At 42.4% G+C, this 23,486-nt stretch overlaps 1 protein-coding gene across 1 annotated transcript in view; it reads left to right on the top strand.

Moving 5' to 3' along the window:
- The first annotated feature begins 2,904 nt into the window (after positions 1–2,904).
- The window catches only part of LOC124041264 (apoptosis-stimulating of p53 protein 2-like), a 54,004-nt gene continuing 33,422 nt past the window's right edge, over positions 2,905–23,486 (top strand). The window contains 1 exon segment of the mRNA XM_046358646.1: positions 2,905–3,434. Coding sequence (XP_046214602.1) covers positions 3,408–3,434 — 27 coding nt within the window. The 5' untranslated portion in view covers positions 2,905–3,407.

Here is a 23,486-nt window from a genome sequence, read left to right as displayed (position 1 = left end):
TAGGATTATAGTCAGATTTGCCAAATGGAGGGCGAGGGAGAGCTTTGTATGTGTCTCTGTGTGTGGTGTGAAGGTGGTCTAGAATGATTTTCTCTCTGGTTGCACATTTAACATGCTGATAGAAATGAGGTAAAACTGATTTAAGTTTCCCTGCACTAAAGTCCCCAGACACTAGGAGCCCCGCCACTTTGAATAATCTCAAATATAAAATATATTTTGATTTGTTTAACACTTTTTTGGTTACTACATGATTCCATATATGTTATTTCATTATTCTACAATGTAAAAAAATGTTTAAAAAAATAAAGAAAAGCCATTGAATAAGTAGGTGTGTCCAAACTTTTTACCAGTACTGTAATTAAAGCAGTAAAAATAAATATTTTGTCATTCCTGTGGTATACGGTCTAATATACCACGGCTCTCAGCCAATCAGCATTCAGGGATCGAACCACCCAGTTTATAATCTTTAAGAAACAATGGGTATATATCATTAATTCAATAATATATACTGCTATCTCTGGCTGCAAATGATAGACAACAGTTTGAGGTCTGAAAAAGCTCTATGTTGAAAATTGGTCAAAGATGAGGTTAGAGATACCTCTCTGATAATCAGTGATTGGTATGCCATGCTTATGCTATGCAGGATGTTTAACTTGTGTGGATATATCCAACTCTCCATAGATGGCTTGACAACATCACGGACACGATGTTCTTGGGGCAGAAGTCAGTGTGTTGTTGTGATTCTGGATGGCCAGATTGCTAGCAATGACTAGAATAACAAGAAACTGCCATGTGGGCATCGTAAATGGCTAGTTTTATCTTGTTATTGATAACATGTCTTGTTTTGAGGTGTTTTGACTGATTTCCCGTCAATGCTAATATGGCTAAATTTCGCTAGCTTACCAACAACTTGTAATGATGTATTTTCAAAGTTTAATTCATGTATGTTTTCAATAAACATACAAGACGGAATACAGCTTTCATGTTGTCAACAATCTAAGCCAACCCCATCTCTTTTGCCCCATGTTAGCATGCTACTCGTTTTGGTTGCTAAACAACCAACCCGTCTAATATACAAGTCATATTTTTTCTCACCACTAGGCGTCTCTCTTTATGATGACACTAGCTATTCCTATTCCACTCCTTTCAACAGTTTCTATCTGATGTGTCAATGTAAAAAAATCCGTTTCCATTCATTTATACTGCAAATTCAAACAAATGCAGTAGCCTCCTTTTGTAATTAGGCATACTCCATTAAAAACATTCCACGGCACAATCTGAAATATTTCTTGACATTCACTGTCCATCAGTGATACATGTATAATGGATTATTGAAGAATTATTATTATTGAAGCCTCATGACCATAGTACAACAATATAGAGCGTGCCAACTTGAAGTCTTAAAAGCCGGGAAATGACCTCTGGTTCGTTCAGCCATTTCTATGGGGAAAATTAATGGGAAAATAATAGGGTTTTGAGATAAACACTGAAAATAAGGTATGAGGTTAATACAAGCTTAGGAGATCTAATACGTTTTGTTCTATGAGATAATATCAGTCAGTTAACATGATCTTATGTTATAAAGCCTTTATGTGCTTTTTAAAATTACGTAAATACTTCAAAATGTTTACAAAAAGTGATGTTAGCTGATGAAGATGATCTCATAGAACAAAACGTATAAGATTTCATAAGCCTGTGTTTACCACAGACCTTGTTTTCGGTGATTATCCTAAAATCCTCCAAAACCCCCATTAATTCCTACATAGGCTTTGTCCAACGAACCATGGCGGAGTTAGCGAATGGAACGAGCTGCAACAAACACTCAAACTCAACAGTTTTATCTCAATTTCTCAATCATGGACACTCTTACTGACAGTTGTGGCTGCTTTGCGTGATGTATTGTTGTCTCTACCTTCTTGCCCTTTGTTCTGTTGTCTGTGCCCAATAATGTTTGTACAATGTTTTGTGCTGCTTCCATGTTGTACTGCTGCCATGTTATGTTGCTACCATGTTGTTGTCATGTTGTGTTGCTACCATGCTGTGTTGTCATGTGTTGCTGTCATGCTATGTTGTCTTAGGTCTCGCTTTATGTAGTGTTGTGTTGTCTCTCTTGTTGTGATGTGCGTTTTGTCCTATATTTATTTATTTATTTTTTAATTTTTAAATTGCTGGCCCTGTCCCCACAGGAGGCTTTTTGCCTTTTAGTAGGCCGTCATTGTAAATACGAATTTGTTCTTAACTGAATTGCCTGGTTAAATAAAATAACATTAAAAAAAGTTACATTAAAACATTTTAAAAAGTAATTTAACTAGGCAAGTCAAAACAAATGTTTATTTACAATGACGGCCTAGGAACAACGGGTTAACTGCCTTGTTCAGGGGCAGAATGACAGATTTTACCTTACTGGCCCAACACTCTAACCACTAGGCTACCTGCCACCACAGGTAGCACGTACTATTTGTCTATTACCACAACACAATCCAAAATAACATTTTAGAAATATTACATAGGCCTATTTTGAAGCTACTGATTTGTTTTAATGACAAAAACATACATTATGAGGTTGTATAGTTTATGTTTTTGTCATTTAAAAACATCAGTAGCTTCAAAATAGGCCTACGCAATATAATTTAAATCTCTGTCTGGCTATCTGTGAAACAGGTGGACAAAGGAAGGTTCTGTTCGGCAGGAATGATCAAGCGGGGAGGTCAAGGTGGTCCAACCATAGAGGTCCAACTCAGCTGACTCCTGGGCTGAGAAGATGTCATGTCATGTTGACTGGCCATGGAAAGGTGAGATTCATTACACTCTCAACCCAGTAGGTGGGGATAGATTCACAGTCCGAAACCAGGCGGAGTTTACATTCCAATGGGATGAGTTACATCCCCCTACGTCACTCCTGGGAAAACTGCGATCACTCATTCGAACTACGCTGTTAGCGGTGTTTCAGGGCTGATAGGCACCTACAGCTTCAGGAAACTATCGCAAAAAAAATCAAAAATCAAATACATCGTACATTATCGTGTTATTTGATCGGTTTGGGTAATGGCAATAATTTAATAGAGTTTTGAACGCAACGCGTTTCCGAATGCGACTACCAACTTCCAAGCGATGCAATCGCCACTGAAAACTTTCATTTCAAGGAGGCCTTGTATATTTTTTTTTACAACAGGTCCACGGCATATGCCGAGAGGAGACTGATTAGGCTATACAGCCTACGAAATACATGTAGTTATCTTTGGTTTATTTTACAGCCAAAGTTACTTAAGTTACTTTCAATAACAAGAAGAGACAACTCATCGACTGATTTATCGGACAGGCTACCGGACAGGATTAGGATTAAAAAGCAATCGAACGCCTTCAGTTTTCCTCGATACTACGAGCCAGGGAATTCCATATCTGGTTAAATGCGGTACGAGGCTAAAATGATGCCGGTGAGACTTTCTGCTTTTAATTGCTTGAAGAAAAAAAGCCGTGACACTGTAGTATTACAGGGATATTTGCTTGTCATAGGTTGAGTTTCTACAGCAACATAGGCTAGTTGATAGACTACGCAACGTCGTAGCGCACTCCAGTTGCAGGTATTACATTGATGTACTTGCTGGTTACTTTTTTGCGATATCCATTTTCAATAAATGTGTTTTCAGCCATAAAGGAATACTCAAGTTACACTACACATTACAATATACACTTGGGGATGATGCAACCTAAGGTTTGGCTACCAAAGACTCATGAAGGAAACTATAGAATTTCAACAGATTATCAAATATGGTTTCATCTCTAAGAAACGGATAATTTTTTTTTTTGTATAGCCTCTTATAAGCTAAAATATTTTATGCCGGAAACCTTTTTAAATGTTGTATTCACTAGGTAGTAGTTGTTGTTGTTCGCATTGAATAACCCATCCTACACAGCTCTGAGGATTTGCATAGTAGTCTAATTTGATGCCCAATCACCCCAGTGTCTACATGTATATGTCCATGTGCAAAATAATTTTTTTCAAAATATCATTATATCCTAAAATCAGATAGTTTTGACACAGAATTTGAATATTGTGGTTACTGTTTTTCCTTAAACAAGTCACCCAGCAGCTTTGAACCTGGACCCCTGCCAACATAATGAGAGGTCTAGTCCTTTTGCTGCAGTGCTGAGCTCATCTCTCAGTATTTCTTTTAAATCTAGAGAAAAAAGAGGTGCAGAGCTAGGAGCAGGAGGCGTTATAAAAAACATCTTGACATTATGTCGGGGACTGTTGTATATTTAAATGCCAGGCTCAGTTCTGAACTGACACTGACTGTATATGTACCTAGGTTCTGGTGCCAAGTCCACGCGTGTCTGTGACCACTCTGGATGGCACCAGCAGGTAAAAATTCAGGATGAAAGGAAAGTTCTTAAGGTTGTGCTTGATTGTCCCCCAGGAGTTGTCAGGACCTGTAGTCTTAGGAATGCTTCTTTTCTGATGGGAGTTCCCTGAAATCCACTGCAAAACTACGTACGTGGATGTCAATGCCAGAAGTAAAATGTTACTGTGATTAAGATGTTTCACCGAATCACTTTGTCATCATTTGTGTGTAATCATGTGAGTGTGGATCCGTGCGTGTGTGTACCTAACACGCGTACAAATACTACTGTGTTTATCTTAGTATGACTGTACATATTGGGAGCCTACAGTGTGTGTTTCTCTCCCCCTCATTTTCCAGTAACGTATCTGGATAACTGGATGAGTCATGTTCTCAGGCGGCAGTGACCGAGTGCTCTCAGAATGACTCCTGTCTGCGAAGATATGACCTAGCTCCACTATTCACACCCAGCCATTTGTTATCGCCAACCTCCATTCACATGGACATCAATATAAATCCTTATCCTTACCATGCCATGTTTCCATGGCGGAGACCTTTGCCCTGTTGCTGTGTGTGCGCAAGCGTGTGTGGTGTGTTACCTAGTCCTTTAACGTGTCTACTCCGTGCTATCACCTCTTCCACCTGCACATCGACTCGGCACCGGTACCCTGTGTACAGTCACAGTCAGAAGTTTGGACACACCTACTCTTTCAAGGTTTTTTTTTGTGTGTGTGTATTTTCTACATTGTAGAATAATAACATAGATGTAACAACTGTGAAAATACACATGGGATCATGTAGTAACCGACAACTGTTTGAGAATCTTGAAATTAGCCACCCTTTGCCTTTGATAGATTTGCACAATCTTAGCATTCCCAGGAATGAGCGGGTGTGTCCAAACTTTTTACTGGTACTGTATATAGCCAAGTAATCGTTACTCATTGTGTATTTTCTTCCTCGTGTTATTATCATGTTTCTATTCTTTTTTTATATATTTTTTTCTCTGCATTGTTGAGAAGGGCCTGTAAGTAAGCATTTCACAGTTAGTCGAGCATTTGTCAAATAACATCTGATTTTATCAGTACGTTTAGCACAATCGGCACAATCCCCATCACAATAGAACCACATTGGAACAAGAAGTATTGTCTGTGCTTGCACAATGAATGTCCCCTGGACCTGTATGTACTGTTCAGTGCTCTGTTGTAGATATAATGTAGCAGCGTCATGGGTGGCTGGGGATGGGGGGAGGGCGGTAAAGAAGGCTCCCTGTTTTCGGAGGACAATGGGCCCAGGGACTCTTTATGACACGGTGTAGAAGAGGACTTGGTGTCCTGTCTCTCTATGATAAGAGATGCTCTCTGTTTTTTTTCTTGTACCATTGTGGATGCAGGCTAGTTGTAGACGACGGTTTTACTATGATGTTTCTTTATCTCCTGTCCAGCCAAGCTCTGTGTACAGCTAGCAGTGATTTACACATTTGGTCTTGAGCCGATGTTTACATTTACATTACATTACATTTAAGTCATTTAGCAGACGCTCTTATCCAGAGCGACTTACAAATTGGTGCATTCACCTTATGACATCCAGTGGGACAGTCACTTAACAATAGTGCATCTAAAACTTAGGGGGGGTGGGGTGAGAGGGATTACTTAACCTATCCTAGGTATTCCTTAAAGAGGTGGGGTTTCAGGTGTCTCCGGAAGGTGGTGATTGACTCCGCTGTCCTGGCGTCGTGAGGGAGTTTGTTCCACCATTGGGGGGCCAGGGCAGCGAACAGTTTTGACTGGGCTGAGCGGGAGCTGTACTTCCTCAGTGGTAGGGAGGCGAGCAGGCCAGAGGTGGATGAACGCAGTGCCCTTGTTTGGGTGTAGGGCCTGATCAGAGCCTGGAGGTACTGAGGTGCCGTTCCCCTCACAGCTCCGTAGGCAAGCACCATGGTCTTGTAGCGGATGCGAGCTTCAACTGGAAGCCAGTGGAGAGAACGGAGGAGCGGGGTGACGTGAGAGAACTTGGGAAGGTTGAACACCAGACGGGCTGCGGCGTTCTGGATGAGTTGAAGGGTTTAATGGCACAGGCAGGGAGCCCAGCCAACAGCGAGTTGCAGTAATCCAGACGGGAGATGACAAGTGCCTGGATTAGGACCTGCGCCGCTTCCTGTGTGAGGCAGGGTCGTACTCTGCGGATGTTGTAGAGCATGAACCTACAGGAACGGGCCACCGCCTTGATGTTAGTAGAGAACGACAGGGTGTTGTCCAGGATCACGCCAAGGTTCTTGGCGCTCCGGGAGGAGGACACAATGGAGTTGTCGACCGTGATGGCGAGATCATGGAACGGGCAGTCCTTCCCGGGAGGAAGAGCAGCTCCGTCTTGCCGAGGTTCAGCTTGAGGTGGTGATCCGTCATCCACACTGATATGTCTGCCAGACATGCAGAGATGCGATCGCCACCTGGTCATCAGAAGGGGGAAAGGAGAAGATTAATTGTTGTCGTCTGCATAGCAATGATAAGAGAGACCATGTGAGGTTATGACAGAGCCAAGTGACTTGGTGTATAGCGAGAATAGGAGAGGGCCAAGAACAGAGCCCTGGGGGACACCAGTGGTGAGAGCGCGTGGTGAGGAGACAGATTCTCGCCACGCCACCTGGTAGGAGCGACCTGTCAGGTAGGACGCAATCCAAGCGTGGGCCGCGCCGGAGATGCCCAACTCGGAGAGGGTGGAGAGGAGGATCTGATGGTTCACAGTATCGAAGGCAGCTGATAGATCTAGAAGGATGAGAGCAGAGGAGAGAGAGTTAGCTTTAGCAGTGCGGAGCGCTCCGTGATACAGAGGAGAGCAGTCTCAGTTGAATGACTAGTCTTGAAACCTGACTGATTTGGATCAAGAAGGTCATTCAGAGAGAGATAGCGGGAGAGCTGGCCAAGGACGGCACGTTCAAGAGTTTTGGAGAGAAAAGAAAGAAGGGATACTGGTCTGTAATTGTTGACATCGGAGGGATCGAGTGTAGGTTTTTTCAGAAGGGGTGCAACTCTCGCTCTCTTGAAGACGGAAGGGACGTAGCCAACGGTCAGGGATGAGTTGATGAGCGAGGTGAGGTAAGGGAGAAGGTCTCCGGAAATGGTCTGGAGAAGAGAGGAGGGGATATGGTCAAGCGGGCAGGTTGTTGGGCGGCCGGCCGTCACAAGACGCGAGATTTCATCTGGAGAGAGAGGGGAGAAAGAGGTCAGAGCACAGGGTAGGGCAGTGTGAGCAGAACCAGCGGTGTCGTTTGACTTAGCAAACGAGGATCGGATGTCGTCGACCTTCTTTACAAAGTGTTGTGATCAAAGCTAATGTTTTTTTGTTGTTGTTGTAAGGTTTCTGTTAGGGAGGTTGGTGTGATGTGAATTGATTACAACCAACCTATGACAGTTTTGGAGGCCATTGAGGTGAAACTCTGGTTAGGCTATAGGCCTATCCTTTAATGGCCAAATGTCTTATTTTTTTTAAAGGGGACAAGTATTTTGTCACAATGACTTCTTAGACCTATACACATTTGTTCCTTAACAGTAATGTGTTCAATGTTGACCTAAACATATTGTTTTAATCAATAGCAACCACACAAGACTAATGGGGTGACGTTGTGGGCAGCCCTGCTTGACTTTGCTGTGTGTCAACAGAGACCTGAAGAGATTTTCTCTCTGTGTGACCACTGACTGGCTTTGTGTTGACTCTCTGGGAGGGCCCCTTCTTACGCAACACCTGACATTCACACCAGTCAGGTGGAGGTTGGCTCAGTTATATGAGGGAGATCCAAGGACATGCAGTATGTCCATGTGTACACAAGGACCTCGCTTGGAATGATCGCTGGACCGTAACGAATCAACTCCTTAAGGCTAGTGGTAAGAAATGCCTTTTAATAGAAAAATGGGCCTAGTGCTGGATGGATGTGGTTTGTAGAGGAGTGAGTTTATTAGGCCTTATATGCAGATATATTCAAATCTAAAGTCTCCAGCTGTACAGTACATGACACACTGAGATATGGCGTCAGTGATACATGTTCTGAGCGGGTGTCCTCTTTGTAGTGGCTTATTGAGAGTGGATATGGGTGTAACTTCTGAAGCAGACCCGTCAGAGGAAGAGCGAAGGCACAAGCACCATAGAATCACCTGACCTGGCGTCCTCTTACCTGCGCCAGAATCCAGAGTTGATTGACTTGCCGTCCTTGGTGGATCCAGGTGAAAAGGGGTAAGGATGTTTAGAGTGGCTGTACTGTAGAGCGATTGAGAGACAGTGAGGATATTGTGTAATGTCAGGGGCAGTAATCCTAGGCCACCCATAGGGATGAGAGAGGTCAGAGTAGAGCACTGTAGCAGCCAGGGGAGGTGGGAGGATTTACCTGAAACTAGGCCTACGCTTCTGGGAAACGCATTGTGTCCCTCGCTCACTCACCTGCACCAGTGATCTCTTTAAACTTGCCCCTGCTCATTCCAATTGGGCCCTAATAAATACATTATAACGTGTCCCTTCTAAAACATGGGAGTGTGTTTGTTGCTCAGCTTAATACCAGTTTGTCAAGGATAGGAAAGGGAAGATTATGGATTGAAGTTGGCTCATTCTGCTTAATGTGGCCCCCATTTCTCTCATCTCTCACAGGAAGCTCATAGTTGGATCTCTCATCACAATACGATATGCAGGTTGGAGAGACCAGGAAAGGACGAGTTTAGAGGGAAACATGGTGCAGTGCAGACCTGGATGGGAGGTTATGCTGAATTTAAGTAGGGAGTGATGTAGCCTACTGCAGACTACAGCACAAGCTGTTGCAGCGGAGTTGTGTACCACAGGCTACCGCTCTCACCAATGACATTTTCTCCTCCGTCTTCCTCTGTAGTGGAGGTAGATTAAAAGGAATAATGTATAGAGGATTCTGCCTTGTGTTTTGGAAGTACTGCCCGGCTGGAGCGGAGTCAAGTCTTCAGGCCCAGAGTTCTGCAGAGAGGACTGAAGGTAAGACTGACAGACAGACAAAGGCACGGAGATGCCACCTGTCTTGATGCAGTCTCTTGACTTCCTTAGAGTGGGCTCACTCAACAAGACCTAGTTGGCTCATTTGCTTACCCCAGCAATATCTGTAATGGACAGAGAAGGGTGTGTGTGTGTGTGTCTGTGCGCTTGCATGTGTGCTCGTCTAACATCTCAATCCAGAATCTTGGGCAGTAATATGGAGTTTGTCCTCCCTTTGCGGTTATAACAGCCCCCACTCTTCTGGGAAGACTTTCCGCTAGATGTCGAACATTGCTGCGGGGACTTGCTTCCATTCAGCCATGAGTGAGGTCGAGCACTGTTGTTGGGCGATTAGGCCTGTCTTGCAGTTGGTGTTTCAATTCATCCCAAAGGTGTAAGATGAAGTTGAGGTCAGAAAAGTGCCTTCCCCAAACTGTTGCCACAAAGTTGGAAGCACAGAATTAGTCTAGAATGTCATTGTATGCTGTAGCTTTAAGATTTCCCTTCACTGGAACTAAGGGGCCTAGCCCAAACCATGAAAAACAGCCCCAGACCATTTTTCCTCCTCGACCAAACTTTACAGTTGACACTCTGCATTTGGGCAGGTAGCGTTCTCCTGGCATCCGCCAAACCCAGATTAGTCCGCCGGACTGCCAGATGGTGAAGCGTGATTCATCACTCCAGAGAACACATTTCCACTACTACAGAGTCCAATGGCGGTGCACTTTGCATTGCGCATTTTGATCATAGGCTTGTGTGCGGCTGCTCAGCCATAGAAATCCGTTTCTTGGAGCTCCTGATTGAACATTTCTTGTGCTGACATTGCTTCCAGATGCAGTTTGGAACTTGTTAGTGAGTTTTGCGATATTTGTAACACTAGGGCACTCGGCGGTCCCGTTCTGTGAGCTTGTGTGGCCTTCCCCTTGGCGGGTGAGCCGTTGTTGCTCGTAGATGTTTCCACTTCACAATAACAGCACTTAACAGTTGACCGAGGCAGCTCAAGCAGGGCAGATATTTGACAAACCTTGTGCCAGGTTGAAAGTCACTGAGGTCTTCAGTAAGGCCTTTCTACTGCCAATGTTTGTCTATGGAGATTACATGGCTGTGTGCTCGATTCTTAACACCTGTCAGCAACGGTGTGAAAGTATTCAGATCCCTTGACTTTTTCCACATTTTGTTACGTTACAGCCTTAATCAATTTTAGAATATATAGTTTTCCCCCTCTTCAATCTACACACAATACCGCAATGACAAGCAAAAACTTTAAAAATGTTTTTGCAAATGTATTAAAAATAATCTGAAATATCATGTTTACATAAGTATTCAGACCCTTCACTCAGTACTTTGTTGAAGCACTTTTGCAGTGATTACAGCCTTGAGTATTTTTGGGTATGATGCCACAAGCTTGGTACCCCTGTATTTGGGGGGGTTTCTTCCATTGTTTACATAAGTATTCAGACCCTTCACTCAGTACTTTGTTGAAGCACCTTTGCAGTGATTACAGCCTTGAGTATTTTTGGGTATGATGCCACAACCTTGGTACCCCTGTATTTGGGGGGGTTTCTTCCATTATTTTCTTCAGATCCTCTCAAGCTCTGTCAGGTTGGATGGGGAGTGTCGCTGCACTGATATTTTCAGGGCTCTCCAGAGATGTTTGATCGGGTTCTGGCTGGTCTACTCAAGGACATTCAGAGACTTGTCCCAAAGCCACTCCTGCGTTGTCTTGGCTGAATGCTTAGGGTCGTTGTCATGTTGGAAGGTTAACTGTCGTCCCAGTCTGAGGACCTGAGCACTCTGGAGCAGGTTTTCATCATAGACCTCTCTGTACTTTGCACCGTTCATTTTTCCCCTTGATCCTGACTAGTCTCCCGGTCCCTGCTGCTGAAAAACATCCCCACATCATGATGATGATGATGCGGCCACCACTATGCTTCACCGTAGGGATGGTGCCAGGCTTACTCCAGACGTGATGCTTGGCATTCAGGCCAAAGAGTTCAGTCTTGGTTTCATCAGACTAGAGAAACTTGTTTCTCAATCTTGTTTCTCATGCCTTTTGGCAAACTCGAAGTGGGCTGTCATGTGCCTTTTTCCTGAGGGGTGGCTTCTGTCTGGCCACTCTACCACAAAGGCCTGTTTGGTGGAGTGCTGCAGAGATGGTTGTCCTTCCGGAAGGTTCTCACATCTCCACAGATGAACTGTAGAGCTCTGTTAGAGTGACCATCGGCTTGTTGGTCACCTCCCTGACCAAGGCCCTTCTCCCCCATTTGGCTGGGTGGCCAGCTCTAGGAAGAGTCTTTGTGGTTCCAAACTTCTTAAATTGTAGAATGATGGAGGCCACTGTTTTCATGGGGGCCTTCAATCGTGTACAATTGTTTTGGTACCCTTCCCCAGATCTGTGCCTCAACACAATCCTGTCTCGGAGCTCTACGGACAATTATTTCGACCTCATGGCTTCGTTTTTTTTTCTGACATGCACTGTCAACTATGGGATCTCATATAGACAGGTGTGTGCCTTTCCAAATCATGTCTAATCATTTGAAGTTAGCACAAGTGAACTCCAATCAAGTTGTAGAAACATCTCAAGGATGATCAATGGAAACAGGATGCACCTGAGATCAATTTCAAGTTTCATTGCAAAGGGTCTGAATACTTATGTAAATCAGATATTTATTTTTTTGTTTGTTTTTTTGCAAAGATCTCTGAAACCCTGTTTTTGCTCTGTCATGGGGTGTTGTGTGTAGATTGAGGGAACAAAAATTGTTAATCCATTTAAAATAAGGCTGTAACGTAACAATGTGGCATAGGGGAAAGGGTTTGAATGCTTTCCGAAAGCACTGTATAGTGTATTTATGCACACACAGTGGTATTGACATTTGATCTTTATGCAAGCCTTTCATTTTGCTAGTTACTTTGACATTGAAGTCTAACTCTATTACTGTGCCTCATGTTGAGCCCTGAGGATCTTATAATGAAAACTGCCAAGGGGACAGTTTTGATACCTCCCCATCTCGCCCTCTCTCTCTCGTGCTAACTCAATAAAAGAGACATTTAATTTCGTACTAGAGGAGAATGACATGCACTGGTATTGGCCCCTACAGGTAGATGGTAGTGTGTGTGAGGAAAGGTTAAAAATGGACTGTTATAATGATATCAAATTTCTTGCGAATGCGGTTAGGCTACCCTCACCTTTTTACAAATCATGTTGTAGATTACAAATTGAGTTTGTTTCTATGTGTGTGTCTCTCTCTCTCTCCCTGTCTGTCTGTCTCCCGCGCTTCTATGTAGTAGAGCACGTGTGCGTTATCTGTTTGAGTGGCATGCACACACACTAACCTCCTACTTCCTGTAATTGTCTGTGTTGTGTGTATGTTTATACAGCATGCCTAAACAACTGGAGAGGCCTGATAAGCCCGTTCCCACCCAGGAACCTGCCCAAAACCACTGGTGCAGGGTCAACTCATTTCCCATCCCTTAATGGTTAATGTTAGGATTGGGGTTGAGTCAATCTGATGTTAGAGCAGGGCACTCCGTACCTCAAGCCCCTTGGTCTAGACAACATGACAAGCTCAATGTAGTTGAAAGTTTACGCACGCACGCACGCACGCACGCACGCACACACACACACACACACACACACACACACACACACACACACACACACACACACACACACACACACACACACACACACACACACACACACACACACACACACACACACACACACACACACACACACACACACACACACACACACACACACACACACACACACACACACCCCAGGGTCATGTTTGAAGGGTTACATTAGTGTCATCAGCTGTGGTTGCTCTCAGAAGTGCTTTCATAGAATGAATCCCAGACGGACAGGGTTTGATGTTGTTTTGCTACCATTGGCTTTCATCAGGCAGACCAATGCCTGTCTAATCACAACAGGATGTTGGGTGCACCTGCTCTCTATTTGACTGGCAGCTGGCACTCTTAGAAACGACCCTTTTTCCTCAAGCGGGGAATGCAGCACAGCATGTGGTCTGGGTAATGCTGACGCTACTACGCTCTCTATCTTGGGTGAAGGTGTCAAGGTTTAGACTAGTATATAGCAAGGATTTTGTGGCGTGCTTTTATATGTCTTGGGTTAATTGTTTTATTACTGAATAGGCATATCAGTTGACTTTGGCCGACTTGTCTTAGATCTTTTTCCTGTGCTTTGTTATACAGCTGGAGTTATTGTTGCTTAATAGTCTTCTCAGGTTTTATTGACCTGTGTTTGTTTCTCTGGCTGTGGTGTTTATGACTTACAATTCTGAGTCCATACATTTTCATACTGGTCCCCCTTGGCAATCAAATCCACAACCCTGGCGTTACAACCGCCATGCTCTACCAACTGAGCTACACAGGACGATGAATATTTAATACACTCTAGGGTAGTCTCAACACCACTCTCCGTACTTTAGTTTAACATTCTCCTCTAGCGTTTGTATGAACTTGAACATGATTATAGGCAATGTTGTATAAAAGAGAAATGAGCGTAATAGAAAATAGTTTCATGATATTAAGGTACATAAATTGAATATGTGCTAGCTGTTGGTAACGGCTTTCCCATTACAACAAATGGGCAATTTACTAGACATTTTATGCCAGTACAGTATATTTCTATGACCCACCCCTCCTCTCTATAATCTCTCACACCTCTCCTTTATGACGTTTTCTCAGCTGGTTATTGTCATGGAAAAGACTGCTGGTCTCACAGTAGTATCTCCAGGCTTACACACACAAAAGCTGCATACAAGCCTCTGATGCGCGCATTTGGAACTTCTACATTTAAAAGGAATAATTTAATATACACCGTCACAATAAATCCGTTATTGATTTTAGTCCGGTCTAAAGAAACATTATGATAGGAAGAACATGTATTTCAAAAGAACAGAGTATGAGTTGGCCTACTGCAGGGGTCGGCAACCAAATATTTAATTTGACCTTTATTTAACCAGGCAAGTCAGTTAAGAACACATTCTTATTTTCAATGACGGCCTGGGAAGTGGGTTAACTGCCTGTTCAGGGGCAGAACAACAGATTTGTACCTTGTCAGCTCGGGGGTTTGAACTCGCAACTAGGCTAACCCTATAGAGTAGCAGTCAAAAGTTTGGACACCTACTCATTCCAGGGTATTTCTTTATTTGTACTATTTGTTACATTGTAGAATAATAGTGAAGACATCAAAACTATGAAATAACACATGAAATCATGTAGTAACCAAAAAAGCAAAGAACAGCTCAAATAAGCAAAAAGAAAGGACAGTCCATCATTACTTTAAGACATGAAGGTCAATCAATCCGGAAAAGGTCAAGAACTATGAACGTTTCTTCAAGTGCAGTCGCAAAAACCATCAAGCTCTATGATGAAACTGGCTCCCTAGAGGACCGCCATAGGAAAGGAAGACCCAGAGTTACCTCTGCTTTAGAGGATAAGTTCATTAGAGTTACTAGCCTCAGAAATGGCTGCCCAAATAAATGCTTCACAGAGTTCAAGTAACACACATTTCAATATCAAAACCTGTACCTGAAAAACAGGCCTCCATGGTCAAATTGCAGCAAAGAAACCACTACTAAAGGACACCGATAAGAAGAGACTTGCTTTGGTCAAGAAACACGAGCAATGGACATTAGAACGGTGGAAATTTGTCCTTTGGTTTAATGAGTCCAAATTTGAGATGTTTGGTTCCAACCGCCATGTCTTTGTGAGACGCAGAGTAGGGTAAGGGATGATCTCCGCATGCGTGGTCTCACCATAAATCATGGATTAGGAGGTGGGATGGTGTTGAGATGCTTTGCTGGTGACAATGTCTGGGATTTAAAAAACTATTTTTTTTAAAATTCAAGGCACACTTAACCAGCATGGCTTCCACAGTATACTGCAGCAATATGCCATCCCATCTGGTTTGCACTTAGTCCCACTATCATTTGTTTTTCAACAGTACAATGTCCCAACACATCTCCAGGCTGTGTGAGGGTTATTTGACCAAGAAGGAGAGTGATGGAGTGCTGCATCAGATGACCTGGCCTCCACAATCACCCGACCTCAACCCAAATGAGAGGGTTTGGGATGAGTTGGACTGCAGAGTGAAGGAAAATTAGCCAACAAGTGCTCAGCTCGTGTGGGAACTCCAAGACTGATGTAAATACATTACTCATGAAGCTGGTTGAGAGAATGCCAAGAGTCTGCAAATCTGTCAAGGCAAAGGGTGGCTACTTTGAAGAATCTAAAATATTAAATATATTTTGATTTGTTTAATACTTTTTTGCTTACTACATGATTCCATATGTGTTATTTCATAGATTTGATGTCTTCACTATTATTCTACAATGTATAAAATAGTCCAAATAAAGGAAATCCTTGAATGAGTGGGTGTGTCCAAACTTTGGACTGGTACTGTATGTTCCTAACCAGTTTATATTTGCAATACGACACCTCGGGGGGTTTGTGGTATATGGCCAATATACTACAGTTAAGGGCTGTATCCAGGCACTCCGCGTTGGCTATATACCACACCCCCTCGGGCCTTATTGCTCAAATAAACTTATAAATGCCTCATTAGACTGTTGGTTAAAAATTCCAGGTGAAGCTGGTTGAGAGAATGCCATGCGTGCGCAAAGCTGTCATCAAAGCAAAGGGTGGCTACTTTGAAGAATCTTAAATATAAATAATTGTTTAAACACTTGTTTTACTACCTGATTCCACATGTGTTATTTCATAGTTTTGATGTCTTTACTATTATTCTACAGTTTGATTTTATAAACTGGAGAAAATGATTGAAATTTCATGCATTCGTTTTGAAATTGCATTGGTATTCACTGTAATGTTGTAGTTCCCAACGTATGTCAACCCTGATTAGCCAATAGGCTTTCATGATTTTGCGGGAGTTTCATATTATTAATTCAAAACCAAGGCACCACCGAAGATGAGAGATTTGTTTTCAGGTAGCTAGCACGCCTTTTTTTTGTTAATTAAAAAAATTCAGGGTGCAAAATGTCATCAGCAAGGAAATAAGGTAAGACACTCATTTATTGCCACTTAGACAAAGGACTATGGATTAGTTTTACTGAAGGACCGGTCTGTTTGCTCTCTGTTCTAAAACTGTTGATTTGTTGGATATGAAGTGTACGCCATTATTTTGAAACGAGACATGAGGGAAAAGTTAAAGGATGAGGCGGACAAGGTTGAAGGAATCAAGAGGGCCGTGTCCAGGTATGAAAAGCAAAGCTTTGTGTTCACAAATCTATATGCAGTCAAAAAGCAAGCTACAGAGGGATCTACAGAGTGCGTTGCATTGAATGAATCATCACCTTAGAAAGCGCTGTTCATTTTGTCACATTAGGCTTTGAAACAACATCCACAACTACCATGTTTTACTCTGTTTCAACCTGCTGTTGAACTTATTGTTTTAAAATTGATCATCACAATGAGGTGAGTTAAAAGCATGATACTGTTTTGGTGATAAGTGTTTGATATGATTTTCATTTGCATTGATGTCAGAGGGGTTAGAGGGACAATAGAGCCCCATTTTAGGACCTGATGGTCGACTTCAATGCTGAGCCCCAGAGGGTTTTACCATATGTCACAACCTCTATCTTGATCATCTCTCTTGCTCTCTTTCTCATTCTCTCATCTCCTCTCGTTATTTCTCTATTGTCTCCTTTCTCTCTCCTAACATTAACAGGGTCCCCTGGATGTCCTACTTTCCTTTGAAGAGCGTGATGTCAGCTGCTGCGCCTATTTCTGAGTGACTTTTCTTGTCCTGCTGGGATTTAAAGCATATTATCCCTCCTGGAAAAAAGAGGCTAATCTAATGCATTAAAGCTCCATATTGAAGCGTCTGAGAACTATATATTTGTCTTACATGATTTGTTGCCCCACTACAACAAAGCAGCCGCCATCCATAAAAAGCTTAAGTATCTGGGTCACTGTTATTTGAAACCTTGCTGACCAGATCTGACCAACCTCTCCTGCAAAGATAAAGCTTATACTCTGCTAGATCAGTTGAATGAGCCACACACACTAGTCCAGTGGTATATAAAGGAGTGGAGTTCTGGCTCGGGGGTTGAAGTTTCTCTATTAGGCACAGTTCTGGGTTCAGCTTTAGGCACAGATCTGGGACCAGGACAAATAAAAACAAAAACAAAAATATCGCTGCCAGCAGCCATGGCAGGTTTCAAGCTTTGGCCTCATAGCGCAACCAATAAACATCTTCTCCAGAACCGCTCGACCAATCAGCACCAACTTTGGCATGTTGCATCTATGGATGCACGTCTTTGAATGCAATACACTCATTTTGTATGACAGTTTTTTTTTCATGTCCAACAGCGCCACTATGCAGCCAAATTGACAAACTCTACATGTTAACTAGAGCATGTGTGCATCTGTCAAATTCATTCACTCTGAGTCAAACAGATCAACAGATATTAACATGTATCCATTGTAGTGCCACTGTGTGGTCAATCTGAATGTGCTTGGAAATGTTGAGTGTTTTATTTTACAATGTGAATATTTTATTTAATTTAACCAGGAAGGGCTCACTTGAGATTTGAAATATTTTTCATTACACAGTCATTACACAATTACAGACAGACAACATGAAAAGCTATAAGTGATCTAGTAAAAACCATAGAATTCACAAGAGTATAACAAAATCATAAAACGGCAAATTAAAAACATTGACAGGTCAGGGAATCAGTCTCAAAATCCTTCATCAGTGATTTAAAAACACCAATCAGGACAAGTTCTTCCAGTTTAAAAGTATTTTGTAAGGCGTTCCAAGACTATGGCGCAGAGTACATAAAAGCCCTTTTACCAAATTCAGTTCGGACATTTGGAACAGTTAGTAGGATAAAGTCCTGTGAACGAAGAGAATACCCACCACATTTCTGAACAATACATATGTCCTAATAAAATGGAAGTAAACCCAAAATGACTTTGTAAATAAAAGTATACTAGTGACTGAGCCTGCGAGTGACTAGAAAAGGCCAGCCAACCCTGGTTTATAATGTGCAGTGGTGCGTAAGGGTTTTGCAGTTTAAAATAAATCTCAATGCGCCATGGTAAAGGGTATCAATTGATCTCAAACACTGAGCGGAAGCATTCATATATCCAATATCCCCATAGTCTAGAAAAGGCATAAATGTAGCTGATATTAGCCGACTCCTGCCTTCAAAAGAAAAACTGGCCTTATACCTAAAATAAAATCCCAACTTCAGCTTCAATTTTTTGTAAGTTGTTGAATATGCAATTTAAAAGAGGTCGTCATTAACTAAAATGCCAAGATATTTATATGAGGTTACAGTTAATCTCATTGCCCTGACAGGTAGTAATATGTGGAAAGTTCAGAGGTCTATTTCTTACTTTAGAAACACCATTAGTTTAGTTTTGTCAGTATTGAGGATACACTTCAATTGACACAAGGTATGTTGAACAGTATGAAAAGCAGTTTGCAAGTTCTGGTAAGCTTTTGTAAGAGACTAGGCACAACAATGAACAATATCATCAGCATAAAAGTGAAGTTGTGCATTTTGGACATTTTTGTCTAAATTATTTATATAAATAGTGAATAAGAGGGGACAAGTACAGAGCCCTGGGGCACACCATTACAGACAGATAATTTTAACAGACACGAGCCCATCAAATTGAGTGCACTGAGTTCTATCAGACAGATAGTTAGCAAACCATGCAACTGCATGCTCCAAAAGACCTCCACTTGACAATCTCTGCCTCAGTGTAGCATGATCAACTGTATGAAACACAGAGAGATCTGTAAAAAGTGAGACACAGTGCTGTTTTGTCAAAGGCTTCAGTGATATCATTTAAAACCTTTATGGCTGCTGTAATTGCGCTGTGCTTCTTCCTGAAGCCCGATTGGTACATTGATAAAATAGTTTGTTTTTATATACTATTTTAGCTGTTCACTCACAAGGGTTTCGAGTATTTTCACCAGGGGTGACAGCTTTGAGATTGGCCTATAATTATTTGAAAGAGATGGATCTCCCCCTTTTAAAAGTGGTAGGACAAATGCTGATTTCCAGATCTTTGGAATTTCATTACATTCCAGGGTTAGATGGAACAGAGGGGTTCTGCTATGTAATCAGCTGCCAGATTTAAAAAGCAGGGATCAAGAAGATCAGGACCTGCAGGCTTTCTCTGATCTAAGGATTTCAGGGCTCTATGTACCTCCTGCACTGAGAATGGCAAAAAGCTAAATGTTTGACCAGCTCTCACTGGTTAATCCACACAAGGTTGTACAGAGACCGAGGACACTGAATCAAACAGCCTACCAGATGATACAAAGTGCTCATTGAAAAAATTCAGCATTTCAGTTGTCAGATACAGCAACAAAGTCCTTCAGTACACATGACGGTAATTCCTTAACATTACTGTTTCCAGACGTAGACTTCACCATCAGTGGTAACAAACACAAAATATTCAGACTTGGCCTTCCTGTGAAGAAAATAACTTGTTTTGTAACTGCCCAAAAAAAGCCAATCCGCATCAGAACATGATTTATTCATATATTTATGTTTATGCAACACCACACCCACATGAATGTTTATTGGTCAGTAGCATACATGTTTGAGACGCTACCCTGGAAAATAGTGTCCATAGATGCTAAAATCAAGTTTTGTGCAGCGTTGTCATTCGGTGCCAGAGGAGTAGCGGTGTGGGTTTTTTTTCCCACAAAATCCTAAATGCTGGAAAATTCTACATGGTGGACGTTATGGAAACTTAAGACATTTGTTCCTTGTGAGGAGAGGGACATACAGTGGGGAGAACAAGTATTTGATACACTGATTTTCCTACCTACAAATCATGTAGAGGTGTATAATTTTTATCATAGGTACACTTCGACCGTGAGAGACGGAATCGAAAACAAATCCACAAAATCACATTGTATGATTTTAAAGTAATTAATTTGCATTTTATTGCATGACATAAGTATTTGATACATCTGAAAAGCAGAACTTAATATTTGGCACAGCAACCTTGCAATTACAGAGATCATACATTTCCTGTAGTTCTTGACCAGGTTTGCACACACTGCAGCAGGGATTTTGGCCCACTCCTACATACAGACCTTCTACAGATCCTTCAGGTTTCGGGGCTGTCGCTGGGCAATATGGACTTTCAGCTCCCTCCAAAGATTTTCTATTGGGTTCAGGTCTGGCGACTGGCTAGGCCACTCCAGAGCCTTGAGATGCTTCTTACGGAGCCACTTAGTTGCCCTGGCTGTGTGTTTCAGGTCGTCATGCTGGAAGACCCAGCCACGACCCATCTTCAATGCTCTTACTGTGGGAAGGAGGTTGTTGGCCAAGATCTCACGATACATGGCCCCATCCATCCTCCCCTCAACATGGTGCAGTCGTCTTGTCCCCTTTGCAGAAAAGCATACCCAAAGAATGATGTTTCCACCTCCATGCTTCACGGTCGGGATGGTGTTCTTGGGGTTGTACTTATCCTTCTTCTTCCTCCAAACACGGCGAGTGGAGTTTAGACCAAAAAGCTCTATTTTTGTCTCATCAGTCCACATGACCTTCTCCCATTCCTCCTCTGGATCATCCAGATGGTCATTGACAAACTTCAGACGGGTCAGGATATGCGCTGGCTTGAGCAGGGGGACCTTGCGTGCGCTGCAGGATTGTAATCCATGGAGGCGTAGTGTGTTACTAATGGTTTTCTTTGAGACTGTGGTCCCAGATCTCTTCAGGTCATTGGCCAGGTCCTGCCGTGTAGTTCTGGGCTGATTCCTCACCTTCCTCATGATCATTGATGCCCCACGAGGTGAGATCTTGCATGAAGCACCAGACCGAGGGTGATTAACCGTCATCATGAACTTCTTCCATTTTCTAATAATTGCGCCAACAGTTGTTGCCTTCTCACCAAGCTGCTTGCCTATTGTCCTGTAGCCCATCCCAGCCTTGTGCAGGTCTACAATTTTATCGCTGATGTCCTTACACAACTCTCTGGTCTTGAACATTGCGGAGAGGTTGGAGTCTGTTTGATTGAGTGTGTGGACAGGTGTCTTTTATACAGGTAACGAGTTCAAACAGGTGCAGTTAATACAGGTAATGAGTGGAGAACAGGAGGACTTCTTAAAGAAAAACTAACAGATCTGTGAGAGACGGAATTCTTACTGGTTGGTAGGTGATCAAATACTTATGTCATGCAATATAATGTAAATTAATGACTTAAAAATCATACAATGTTATTTTCTTGATTTTTGTTTTAGATTCCGTCTCTCACAGTTGAAGTGTACCTATGATAAAAATTACAGACCTCTACATGCCTTGTAAGTAGGAAACACTGCCGATTTTGCAGGTTATCAAATACTTGTTCTCCCCAATGTATGAACCAAATTTCATGACTAGGTCAAATGGGTGAGGGGTGTGACCTTTCAAAGTTTGCATTTTCAATTGCTTGTTGTAGCGCCACAATGTGCCCAATTGACATGGCATTGCAGGAGAGGATGTGGCCCATGGGCTTTTACCATCACGTCAAGTTGCACCCTCCTGGGTCTTAACATCTCACAGAAATTTGCCATTTTTTTAACCAAATATGCAGAGAACTGGAATAATAACGGCAACAAATATGAATTTCACCCAGATTTTATGTTTGAACCCATAACAATTCTGTATTTAGGAACTTCATTAGGTGGGATGTCCCTTTCTGAGGTGGAAGTTTGTGAATGATGGATCTGTCGATCTTAAAACCCTTTCCCTTCATCTGGGGTGGTCCTTTTAGAGGGTGTGGTGTGAACCACTGACCCTTTCATACAATACCTTGCGAAAGTATTCGGCCCCCTTGAACTTTGCGACCTTTTGCCACATTTCAGGCTTCAAACATAAAGATATAAAACTGTATTTTTTTGTGAAGAATCAACAACAAGTGGGACACAATCATGAAGTGGAACGACATTTATTGGATATTTCAAACTTTTTTAACAAATCAAAAACTGAAAAATTGGGCGTGCAAAATTATTCAGCCCCCTTAAGTTAATACTTTGTAGCGATTACAGCTGTAAGTCGCTTGGGGTATGTCTCTATCAGTTTTGCACATCGAGAGACTGAAATTTTTTCCCATTCCTCCTTTCAAAACAGCTTGAGCTCAGTGAGGTTGGATGGAGAGCATTTGTGAACAGCAGTTTTCAGTTCTTTCCAGAGATTCTCGATTGGATTCAGGTCTGGACTTTGACTTGGCCATTCTAACACCCGGATATGTTTATTTTTGAACCATTCCATTGTAGATTTTGCTTTATGTTTTGGATCATTGTCTTGTTGGAAGACAAATCTCCGTCCCAGTCTCAGGTCTTTTGCAGACTCCATCAGGTTTTCTTCCAGAATGGTCCTGTATTTGGCTCCATCCATCTTCCCATCAATTTTAACCATCTTCCCTGTCCCTGCTGAAGAAAAGCAGGCCCAAACCATGATGCTGCCACCACCATGTTTGACAGTGGAGATGGTGTGTTCAGGATGATAAGCTGTGTTGCTTTTATGCCAAACATAACATTTTGCATTGTTGCCAAAAAAGTTCAATTTTGGTTTCATCTGACCAGAGCACCTTCTTCCACATGTTTGGTGTGTCTCCCAGGTGACTTGTGGCAAACTTTAAATTACACCTTTTATGGATATCTTTAAGAAATGGCTTTCTTCTTGCCACTCTTCCATAAAGGCCAGATTTGTGCAATATACGACTGATTGTTGTCCTATGGACAGAGTCTCCCACCTCAGCTGTAGATCTCTGCAGTTCATCCAGAGTGATCATGGGCCTCTTGGCTGCATCTCTGATCAGTCTTCTCCTTGTATGAGCTGAAAGTTTAGAGGGACGGCCAGGTCTTGGTAGATTTGCAGTGGTCTGATACTCCTTCCATTTCAATATTATCGCTTGCACAGTGCTCCTTGGGATGTTTAAAGCTTGGGAAATCTTTTTGTATCCAAATCCGGCTTTAAACTTCTTCACAACAATATCTCGGACCTGCCTGGTGTGTTCCTTGTTCTTCATGATGCTCTCTGCGCTTTAACGGACCTCTGAGACTATCACAGTGGAGGTGCATTTATACGGAGACTTGATTACACACAGGTGGATTGTATTTATCATCATTAGTCATTTAGGTCAACATTGGATCAT

The sequence above is a fragment of the Oncorhynchus gorbuscha genome, linkage group LG08, assembly GCF_021184085.1.
Source record: "Oncorhynchus gorbuscha isolate QuinsamMale2020 ecotype Even-year linkage group LG08, OgorEven_v1.0, whole genome shotgun sequence".
In the NCBI taxonomy this organism is placed as follows: domain Eukaryota; kingdom Metazoa; phylum Chordata; class Actinopteri; order Salmoniformes; family Salmonidae; genus Oncorhynchus; species Oncorhynchus gorbuscha.
Note: the sequence above shows the minus strand (reverse complement) of the source record. Positions and strands in the feature narration are given on the sequence as shown.